General features: G+C 46.8%; 1 protein-coding gene across 1 annotated transcript in view; it reads right to left on the minus strand.

Moving 5' to 3' along the window:
• LOC120239179 (SV2 related protein) overlaps window positions 1-12,126 on the minus strand; it is a 78,848-nt gene that overhangs the window by 35,823 nt on the left and 30,899 nt on the right. The window contains exon 6 of the mRNA XM_039243699.1: window positions 4,276-4,400. Coding sequence (XP_039099630.1) covers window positions 4,276-4,400 — 125 coding nt within the window. The remainder of the gene's footprint in view (window positions 1-4,275; window positions 4,401-12,126) is intronic.

The raw sequence follows: 12,126 nt of genomic DNA on the forward strand, positions 1-12,126 counted from the left end.
CCAATCTTGCTGTTTTTGTGGCCGAAGAGCCAATCTGCCATCAGCAGAGACCAACACAGAGCCCCCACGGTGGAACCATCCCATGTCACGTGGTGGCAAGTTATTTATGTTGGACATCTTCCATTTTGGAAGCAGAGTGACTCATCTTGACTGGAATTGGCACCTATTCTGGGTATTGGTTTGCCTTTCCTGCCAGCCAGCACCATTATCTGAGGGCTTTCAAAGTATTTGATTCATTGACACAGAATCCCACAGAACAGTGCTTGAGACCTAGGAAGCCGAAACACATCAAAAGAGATGCAGCAGCAGGTCCATGACCATGGAATCCACTGGTCCTATCATATCTTATGCCACCATGACACTGATGGCCTAAGAAAGGGACAGAATAGCCTCTTGAAGGTGCCACGGAGGCATCGCCTTGGAGATGATGCCAGGTGAGGATGGGTCACTGTCTTCCAGGACACAACACAACCTTAAATCAATGCCCATCATGTGGTACTATGTAAAAAAATACATCGTTCTGAAATCCAAGGGTTGAAGGAGGAATTTGTATGTTCCCTACTTGTGGGTTTAGAGGTTCTGGTTCCCAGAGAGGGCATGCTTCACCCCCAGGGGACACCACAAGAATCCCAATAGACTTTAAGCAATGCTTGCCACCTAGTAACTCTGGATTCCTTGTGTCAAGAAAGGAGTCAGCATTCTGTCTGAGGAATTGGGCATTAGGAGGTGGTTATCTCCTGATATGGCTACTGTTATCTAATGGGGAACCCAGGTGATAACAGTGGACATCTCTTGGTAATGCCCTGCCCGATTTTGATATTAAATGGACAAGCAGCAGCTATGGCCTGGGAGGGCATGGTGACTCTGAGGGTATAGGGTCTGGATCACTCCACCAGAAGTAGATCATCTTGATCAGTGGACGTGCCAGCCCAAGGCAAGGGGAACCTGGAATAAGTAGCAGGAGAGGGAGAAACTAGGCATCAGTTGTAGCTGTGAGGCCAGCAGCAATAGGAGATGACTGCACGTTGTCCCACTAGCCATGGGACATGGTCTTTTCAGGGAAAAGACCAACCAGAATCCTGGAGAAGCTGTTCCTAGATGGGGTGACATTATATGCAGCAAGTGGATCAAGGGGTGGACTGTCATGGGTGCTGTGATGAGGCCACCTGAACTCCTCCTTCAGGACTGAGGCACATAGTCCTTCTGGAATGACCAGAAATGATACTTGCTAGGACCTCAGAATTGAGTTCCTTGCAGGAATTGCCCTGGCCCAAAGTAGCTGCCTTGCCCCAAGTCATGCTCCCTCCTTGAGGGCAGCCCACATCCAATGCAGCTGATATGAGGGTGCAGGGGTCCAGCCCCCATGCCTCAATTTGGAATAACTCTAAGGAGCCACCCCAGCTCTGGAACTCCTATAGGCTCAGCTGTACTCAACTCTTCCCTCTGCTCATTCACGGTTTTTTCCCTCCCCTGCAGGTGCTGATCGATATAGCCATGTGCACACTACTCTCCATCTCACATTCTGTTCCCCGGGATCCCCACTTATAACAGGGACCATGTCTGTCTTGTTCACTGCTGTAGCCCCAGCATCTAGTGCAGGTCAGTGACATAGTAGGCTCTCAAGAAATAGTGGTTGAATGAATGAATAAACTGGTCCTCGTGTGAAATTTCCCTAAATTATTGCTACAGGAATTATCATTCTTTGCCTCTAACGCATCCTACCGTCTATTGCCAGATTAACACTTCCAAAGTGCCTCCCATGCTCAAGAACTCTCAGTGGCTCCCCACTGCCTGTAGACAATACCTTTGACCTGGCATTCAAGACCTTTAGCAAGCTTGCCCTGGTCTCCCTGTCCAACCTCAGCTTTCAATTCTTACATATCTCACCTCAACTAGTTAACCAGAATGGGCCTTCCAAGGAATTAGACTTCCTCAGACTCAACTACAGCTTCCTCTTTTCATTCAGATCTCTTCCTATGAAATATCCTATATTTTCCCCAATCTGTCTCTGGGTGTTTCAAACAAAATTTTTTAAATTTAAATTCAAGTTAGTTAAATACAGTGTAGTTTGGGCTTCGGGAGTAGAACCACCCAGTGATTCATCTCTTACATAGGACACCTAGTGGTCATCCCAACAAGTGCCCTCCTTAATGCCCATCCCCCATGTAGCCCTTCCCCCCCACTCCAGGAACCCTCAGTTTGTTCTCTGTATTTAAGAGTCTCTTATGGTTGCATCCTTAATAGAAAGAAAAGTACAATGCAATGGTTACAGCCTAAGCTCCTGAGTTCAGACTCTGGTTCTGCCTCTTCCTGGCTGTCCCACCTGAGGTAAGTCACTTTACCTCTCTGTGCTTCAGTAAAATCTATAAAATGGGATGATTAATAGAATTTACCAGGGTGCCTGGGCGGCTCAGTTGGTTGAGCCACTGACTCTTGATGTTGTCTCAGGTTATGATCTCATGGTTTATGGGATCGAGCCCCGTGTCAAGCTCTGCACTGCTTGGGATTCTCTCTTTTCCAGGGTGCCTGGGTGGCTCAGCTGGTTAAGCATTCGACTTCAGCTCAGGTCGTGATCTCATGGTTCATGGGTTTGGGCCCTGCATCAGGCTCTGTGCTGACATCTCGAAGCCTGGATCCTCTTTCAGATTCTGTGTCTACCTCTCTCTCTTTGCCCCTCTCCCACTCTTGCTCTCTCTATCTTTTAAAAACAAATAATATATTTTATGGGGTGCCTGGGTGGCTTTGTCGGTTGAGTGTCCGACTTTCACTTAGGTCATGATCTCGCAGTTCGTGGGTTCAAGCTCCGCGTCGGGCTCTGTGCTGACAGCTCAGAGCCTGGAGCCTGTTTCAGAGTCTGTGTCTCCCTCTCTCTCTGACCCTCCCCTGCTCACACTCTCTCTCTCTCTCCTAGAAATAAATATAAATATTTTTTAAAAAACAAATAATATATTTTAAAAATTAAGAGAAAAAGATTCTCTCCCTCTCTCTCTCTTCCTTTCCCCTACTACTGTGTGTGCATGCATGCTTGAGCTCTCTCTCTCAAAATAAATAAACACGGGGCGCCTGGGTGACTCAGTCAGTTAAGCGTCCAGCTTCAGCTCAGTTCATGATCTCACAGTTTGTGGGTTCAAGACCCGCATCAGGCTCTGTTCTGACAGCTCAGAGCCTGGAGCCTGCTCATGCTCTGTCTGAGAGCCTCCCTCTCTCTCTGCCCCTCTCCTGCTCATGCTCTGTCTCTCTCAAAATAAATAAACATTTAAAATTTTTTTAAGTAAAAAACTAAACAAAAAAATAGAAAATGCCTAGGAAATTTGGAGGGATTAAATGAGATAATCTGGTAACTGGTTTGGAATAGCACCTGCCACTTGGTAAAAACTAAATATTGGCCATTATCATCCTTTAGGATGGGGTCAATGCACCTTTTCTATAAAGTACCAGATAGTAAATATTGACTCTGCTGAAACTACTCAACTTCGTTGCTGTATATGGAAATGGACATAGGTAATATGCAAATGATGGGCATGGCTGTGTTCCAATAAAACTTTATTTATAAGAGCAGTCAGCAGGTCAGATGTCGCCCACATGCCATTGTCTGCCAATCTCCCAGGAGAGAGTGACTTTTTTCTGCAACTGATTACTGTCAGTACCTTAACAATAGCACAACAAAATAGCACTCAATTCACATACGGTTAGGCCCAACCCCCACCCCATGCTTAGGTTAGAAGTGGGTAAAGGGCCTCATGCGTGATGGTTAAGAGCATGGACGCTGTAGGCAGACAGACTCAGGTTCTTAGTTCCACTGCACACCACGTGACTTGGGCAAACGACTTCACCCACTGAATCTTGGTTTTCACTATAAAATGGAGATTGCAATCACTTGACAGCACACATCTTCTGGGGCTGTTGCGATGTGTCCGAGCGAAATGTCCAATCAATGCTAGTCTAATATTTTTACTAATATTTCACATCTATGACTTTCTAGCTGTTGTGTTTTTTTTTTTTTTACATCCTATTTTTAAGTATTCTCTATAACCAATGCGTGGCTCAAAATTACAACCCCGAAATCAAGAGTCTCACAGTCCAACGACTGAGCCAGCCAGGTGTCGCTTTCGTGTTGTCAATTATTACAGTACTAATAACGATACTAATCTCTGGCTACATGGTACCTCCTTGACACCAGAAGCCCTGATGGGCCATCCCTGCATCCCCCCCGAGGCCATGAACGTAGTGGACCGGCTGCCTGGCTGGATGGCAGAGCTGGGTAAGTTTACTTACGACTGGGGGACCCCTCCGATCCCGAAGCCCACCAGGCCCCGGAGCACCAGGATCCAGCTGTACACGGGCGCAAAAGCACTGAGGATGCCGTAGTACAGGGTCCAGAGCACGCTGATCTTCAGCCCCTGTGGAGAAGGAAGACACCGAGTCGCAGCGCTTCTCAGCACCTGCAGGTCGTTTGGCCCCCGAGCACGATGGCCCCCATCAATGGCATCATGCCACAGGGTAACCCACACAACCAAGGGGACCCAAGGGGTTCTCTGCATGATGGTGCCAATCCCTGGGGGGGATGTGTGGGGCAACAGTGGGGTATTCTTAGTTGTCTCATGATGGGCGCTGAATACACACTGCCCTGAGATGTTAGATGTCCCGCAGTGCATGAGACTCGGTGACTAGGGTCCTGCATCCTGCCCCATCTCAAACTGAAGACTATGATTATCTGCACCCTGACCGTCACTCTATTTTATATGTAAATAAGATTTGGGGGAGGACATAGTTTGAATATACACTTAATTTTGCAGGAGTGCAACTTCTAGGTAAGTCAAAGGAAGTCGGTGCATGGCTTTATCTGGAACTTTCCAAACTTGTTCATCATTGCAGGAAGCCGTGTTGTCAGTGGCAACACTGCATATGGTGTTTGAGTCACGGAGAGAACACTTCAGTATCCGTCTGCATTCCCTGGGCCTCTGTGTGTATCTATGAATAGACTGATCTAAACCTATTTCAAAATGTCAAATATGAAGAGAAAAGCATCAACAAAATTCAATTAAATACAAGCTTATTTATAACCGGGGACAAATATTAACCTCTTCCCTTTATTACCTAGGCAATTGTACATACACATTTGCATTTTGAAAACAAATCTTGTTTAATTAATTGTTGCCTTTAAACAAATTCTCTGTCCTATCATGATTAGGGAATTATACCTGATTTCTTTTATTTTTTTCATATTTTTATACCTGATTTCTTTTAAAGATTATATGAGTGGCTACTTTATTTTTGAAATTATTTCTAGATAATGAAGGGGCATTATTAAAAGTTGTTATAATATTTTCTTTTTTATTAAAAAATTTTTAGAGGCACCGGGGTGGCTCAGTTGGTTGGGCCAACTTTAGCTCAGGTCATGATCTCGCAGTTAGTGGGCTTGAGCCCCGCATCAGGCTCTGTGCTGACAGCTCAGAGCCTGAAGCCTGCTTCAGATTCTTTGTCTCCCTCTCTCTCTGCCCCTCCCCTGCTCGTGCTCTGTCTGTCTCTCAAAAATAGATAAACATCAAAAATTTTTTAAAAAATTTTCTTAATGTCTATCTATTTTTGAGAGGGGAAGGGGGTAGGGCAGAGAGAGGGGGACAGAGGATCAGAATTGGGATCTGCACTGACAGCAGCGATCCCAGTGTGAGGCTGGAACTCATGAAGAGCCTCAGACGCTCAACCGACTGAGCCACCCAGGCACCTCTATAACACTTTCTGAGTAAAGGGGACACTGTATTTGATGGGATTGAGAACCACCGAGGGACACAATGCTATGAGCCAAACACAGAACATATGCGGGGAATGTTCATTACTCTTAGAGACTGAGAAAAAATTAAGGGTGAATTCAATTTAAAATGGGATTTTTATTTATTTTAAATATTTGTTTATTTTTGAGACACAGAGAGAGATGGAGAGAGCACGCACCCAAGAGCAAGCGAGCAAGTAAGGGAGGGGCAGGGAGAGGGAGAGAGAATCCCAAGCAGGTTCCACACTGTCAGTGCAGAGCCCCACGTGGGGCTTGAACTCAAGAACATGAGATCACGACCCAAGCCAAAGTCAGGCACTTAACCAACTGAGTCACCCAGGTGCCCCTAAAATGGTATTAAAAATTTTTTAATGCTTTATTTATTTTTGAGAGAGAGGGAGAGAGATAGAGCTCAAGCAAGAGAGGGAGACACAGAATCTGAAGCAGGCTCTAGGCTCTAAGCTGTCAGCACAGAGCCCAACGCAGGGCTCAAACTCACGAACCGTGAGATCAAGACCTGAGCTGAAGTCAGATGCTTAACCAGCTGAGCAACCCAGATGCCCCCAAAATGGGATTTTGGTATCACACCAACACCAGACACATTATGGAGTAGAATGTGAATTTTACGTGGATTTTAGACCTGCAACGTGGGGTCCGGGCAGGTCTCTTTCTGTAGTACTTCTCCCAGATCCATCTTTGAGTTCACGCCCCTGTCTCCCTGGGGGAAAGTGTGAAGCACGGTGATTTTAGCTTTAAAATTAAAATCGTGGGGCGCCTGGGTGGCTCAGTTGGTTAAACGCCTGATTTTGGTTCAGGTCATAATCTCATGGTTCATGGGTTTGAGCCCCGTTTCAGGTTCTGTGCCGACAGCTAGCTCAGAGCCTGGAGCCCGCTTCAGATTCTGTTTCTCCCTCTCTCTCTGACCCTCCCCTGCTCACGCTGTCTCTCTCTCTCTCTCTCAGAAATCAATAAAAACATTAAAAATATTTTTTAAATTAAATTAAATTAAATTAAAATGGACAGGGGTGCCTGGCTGGCTCAGTCGGAAGGGCATGTGACTCTTGATCTTGGGATGGTGAGTTCGAGCCTAGTGTTCTGGGTGTAGAGATAAAGAAACTTTAAAAATGAAAATGGCTTAAAAGGGAGTAGAGAAGAAATTTGGAGGTCTGCCAGTCTCTCGGAAAATGATTTTAAGAGGTAGGGGGGAATATTTTAAACAACTTGCATTACCTTGCAAGAAAGTGATTTCTTTTCATTTCCATCGTTATTCTTCTGATTGCGTCCAAGAGAAAGTATCCATGCGGTGCTAGTCTGTCTTTAACGCCTTTTAAAATGCCTGCTAATCTCTCTGTAACAGACTGGGCAGCGGGGAGCTACCAGAACTGACTAGAATTTAGTAACACTTTTTTTCGTTGTATTTATTTATTTTTAATTTCTTTAAATGTTTATGTATCTTTGAGAGAGAGAGAGAGAGAGAGAGAGAGAGACAGAGAGAGACAGAGCATGAACAGGGGCGGGGCAGAGAGAGAGGGAGACGCAGAATCCAAAGCAGGTGCCGGGCCCTGAGCTGTCAGCACAGAGCCCAACAAGGGGCTTGAACTCACGAACCGTGAAGATCATGACCTGAGCTGAAGTCAGAGGCTTAACCGACTGAGCCACCCAGGTGTCCCTTCATTGCATTTATGTTTGCAGATATTTCCTACTTATCCAATTGCTACTGATTTCCTATTTAAGACTCTCTATAAAGATTCCTTTTCCAAAAACATGCATTTGAGGTGTTGTTTTTTTTTTTTTAAATGAAGTTGTTATAAAGAAAGATATTAAGTGCATACCAAAACAGGTGGGCTAGGAATGAGGAAAGCCTAGGGAGCTCTGGTTCTATTGCAGCAATAACCCATGACTATGAAATCAGTACTTGCCACACATATGCTTATGTCCTTTCTTTTGGCTTAAGCTGATTTAAGAGGGGTTTGCTTCCTTGGAATGCAAGGAGTCTTGAATCAGAAATAGGATATCATTAGCAGCAGAGAAAGTGAAAGGAAAGAAGGAAAACAGAGCAGGAGAAGAGGCAGAGCTAAGGGAAAAGGGCACCCAGACTGGCGCCTGAAAGCTAAGCCTCCCTCTAGGGACTACCCGGGAGCTGCGTTACCCCGTGGGGGGTCACTGCGTGACCCCAGGCTAGGCAGCAAAGACCTGTGTGCTGACTTGTCCTGTGGGGTCACAGCAGACTGCAGCCAGCTCTGCACTTGCCCGCTGACGCCAGGGCTTTCCAGCTGGCCCGGAAATGAGCGCTCAGCAACCCTTTGTGAATACCGCCAGGGCTACTGCAAAGCCATGAGCACTGCCAGCAAGCCCCGTGCGAGCCGTGCTAGGGACTCTGCAGAAATGTCTCCCAGGCCTTTGAGCTTTTCATTAACCTCACTTGTCATTCTGCCTAACATCTGTCCTGCCTTTCAGCTTGGTGGCTCCTTCCTCCCCCTCATCTCCCTCTCTCCTTTTCTTCCTTCCATATTCATTTACTGAGCCTTCCCTGTAAGCCAAGCTCTACAGATAGAAGCATAGACATTATGCATTCATTAATTTGCTCATCCAACTATTGATTCAACAATAAGCATATATCGAGTACCTGCTGTGTGCCAGACCCTAGAGATAATGCTATATACTAGTCATTCATTCAATATACATGTAATGGGCACTTGCTGTGTGCCCAGAACTAAAGGTACTGTTATGCATCATTCATTAATTCATTTGTTCAATATGTATATATGGAGCACATGTCAAGTGCCTGGCAGTCAAGACACTATTATTCATTCATTCATCCCTTTGCCATGCATATATCAAGTGCCTCCTGTTTGCTAAACACTGGACTTTGTTCCGGGCTACAGGGAGTGTGGCGGCCATAGTCTCTGGCTTCATGGAACTTTGATTTGCGTTTTGTAATTATTGTCACGTAAGACCAGGTCCTCACGGCAGCCAGGGAAAGAGGCCGCTATTTCCACTCCTACTTTACAAACCAGCTCAGGGAGGGTCAAAGCAGTCCAGTGATTCATCCAGGATCAGCAGAGCCAGAACTGGACTCAGGATTTCCAACCCTGAAGGCCGGCTCGTATCTTCGAGGAGCCACTCCCCTCCTCCTGGGCCTTTGATGGTTCCCATTGCCTCTGACCAAGAACATGCACAACACTATCCCACAACAAGGACAGGCGGGTCCAAGAGAATGCAAGAGAGCTTGGCCATCTTGTCAGCTTCTCCTCAGCTCTAGCCCCAAGTTGCCATCATGGAACGTGGACCCCCGGCTGCCAGGTCGCCCAATTAAAAAAAAAAATACAATGACAACACACAACTCCTTATTTTTATGCAAAACACATCATTTTTGAAACAGAGGCAATGGATTCCAAATCCTGTACAGTATCGTATGGGTTGAATAAACCCTTGGGTAGGCCGTATTTGGTTCATGGCTCACTGGTTTACAGCCTGTAGCCTGCAATGGCTGTAAGCTTCTGAGTGTCTTCCTGCCATAGGGTTCTGGGTCTGTAACCGCCAAGAGGAGCTTGCTGATGTTGTGGCCATGAGCATTGCTCAGTCACAAAAGACTGTCTACAGCCCTTCCCCCACCCCCGGTGTTCTCCAGTCATGTACAAGTACGGGGGAAACAGTCACGGGGCAAAGGGGCCTGGGGGGATCTTCAAAACACTGAGAGGAGAGGTCTGTGGCCCTCCAGCCACTTTCTCTTCATCCTTTCCTATAGATAACATAGATGACACGGACCTATAGCCTTTGAATTTCTTTTTCCATTTTATTTTAGAGAAAGAGTAGGCATAAGCAGGGGAGAGAGGTAGAGGGAAGGAGAGAGAGAGAATCCTAAGCAGGCTCCACACTCAGTGTGGTGCCTTCCCTGACGTGGGGCTCGATCCCATGACCCTGGGATCATGACCTGAGTGAAATCAAGAGTCGGATGCTCAACGGACAGAGCCATCCAGGCAGGACCTATAGACTTTGAACCAGAGAGTGACCCAATCATATTCTAAAACGTTTTTTCTTTGTCAGAGCCAGTAATAGTTCCCATGGATCTCGGGCTAACCATGCATCAGTAAACACTGCTGTAAGAGCATTACGTACATTTCTTATGTAATCCTCTGAACTCTTGCTCTTATCAACCTTATTTTACAGGAGGGGAAAATGGGGAAACTGAGGCTCAGAGAAGTGAAAATATCTGCCTAAGCTCCCGTCACTCGGCAGAGGGGAAGGAGCATCAGAATATGAACCTGGGTGTGTTTATCTTCGTCCCCTCGAGGCCACACACCTGCAGCTGCCCTTCCTTTCTGTGGCCGCCATAAGCCCGCGGGGTGTAGAAACTTCTGTAGGAATCAAAGCGGCCCACTGAGTCCTAACCCCTTATGTGATCCCCCTGCAAAGTCATGGAGCAGACACCCTCCCAGAAGCCTCCCAGCTGGGTGGAGGCAGATCAAGGAGCTAGGAGGAGATTGTTGGCACTTGCTAAAGCTCGCCAGCTGCCCGGCTCACCCTCGGTTTCTGGAGGAGTTCTACAGAGGCTTTATAATTAGAACCGGATCCATCCTCCCTGTGGTTGGGCCAGAATTCCACGCAGGGAGGAGAGGGCCCTGAAGTCTGGGACGCTTTCTCTCCTCTCCGGTCATGCCAGCTTTGTGCAGGCCACTCTATAGGCAACCCTCCCAAGCTTCATGTCTTTGGAATGCATGAATGTCCAACTGGTCAACCGAATCCTGGGGGATAATTCAGTTCTGTCTCGCAGCAGCCAAGGATGTGGACTCTGGAGCAGACACACCTGCGTTTTAACACCAGTGTCACCATTTATCAGCACCATGAACTTGGCAAATGATAGGAACGCTAATGCACGTTTATGAATTGCTTCCTCTGTGCCAAGAGCTTTCGGTGCAAGGGCCCATTTACTCCTAGAACACTCCTGTGGAAGAGAGGTTATTTTTATCCCATTAAGAGATGAGGAGACTGAGGCACGGGGAGGTTGAGTCCCTTGCTTAGGGTCATGCAGCCTGTCTGCAGAGGAGCCTGGATTTGAACCTTAGCAGTCAGGTCTCAGAGCCTATGCTCTCACGGGGATGTCACCTTAGCATTTCATTTGTCCAGGCTAGCACCGGAGGTAAGTTGGAAGTAAGGGCGGAGCAGTCCCAGGCTATGCAATACATTGGTGAAGAATGAACTCTTCACAATACTGCAGCTGTGCATTCACTCTTAGCGCCCGGTTTCCCAGCTCTGGCACCCTTCACGGTTTGAACTCGGTAATTCGTCATGGTGTGGACCATCCTGTGCACTTTGGGATGTTGATCCGGATCTCAACTTCTACTCACTAGATGCCAGGAGCACCCTCCCCTGACTTGTGACAGCCACAGACGTTGCTCCAGACATTGCTGAGGGTCCCCTGAGAGGAAGGGGAGACAAAAATTTTCCCACCCCCTCCCTCGTTGAGAATTACTCTTCTAGAAGTTGCCAAAATGTGTTCAGGACGCACAAGATTCAGTAAATGGCATTACAGAAAACCCATTTATGAATCTTTTCAACTTAAAAAAAAGTGTTGAAAATTTTTTTTTAATGTTTATATTTTAGAGAGACAGAGCATGAGCAGAGGAGAAGCAGAAAGAGGGGGAGACGCAGAACCTGAAGTAGGCTCCAGGCTCCAAGCTGTCAGCACAGAGCCTAATGCGGGGCTTGAACTCACAAACTGAGAGATTGTGACCTGAGCCAAAGTTCAGTGCTTAACCAACTGAGCTGCCCAGGTGCCTCTACAAATCTCCTTAAAATCTAAGCCTTAGTTTTCTCCTCCGAGACCCATCATAAAATGAAGACATCTACATCCTATAGGGCTACCTCCTGGGAACACCATAGGCATGACTGACGTTACTGACAGAATGAACGCCTCTTCCCAGGGATCAAAGCTAATGACTTTTGTGGACTTCCCATAAAGAAAGAACACTCATCAGTAAAGTCATTTGCTGGTCTGGAGAGGATGAGAGAGAAGCAGAAAGTGGAACAAGGAGATTTGATTTTCATCCATCCAGCTCAGCCCCTCGCAAAGTATTTACATGGAGTGTCTGCTGTAAGGCTGTGCCAAATGCCAGGGCCACCCCAGTGAGCAAAACAGGCACGGTCACCTTCCTTGTGGGATATACTACACTCATTTATCCATCCTCCTGTCCTGTGCCCCTGGCAGACATCACTAATCGATCATAGCACTGTCCCACTGAGCCTTCTGACTCCTCAAATCCATGTGTCTGGCATCCCCTACTGAGCGATTAGAACAGACACAAGAGACAGCAAACCCATTTGCCCTTCAGTTTGGGGAATTCCATAAATGGTAG

The sequence above is a fragment of the Hyaena hyaena genome, unplaced genomic scaffold (genome assembly GCF_003009895.1).
Source record: "Hyaena hyaena isolate Hyena2069 unplaced genomic scaffold, ASM300989v1 scaffold_0, whole genome shotgun sequence".
NCBI lineage: Eukaryota > Metazoa > Chordata > Mammalia > Carnivora > Hyaenidae > Hyaena > Hyaena hyaena.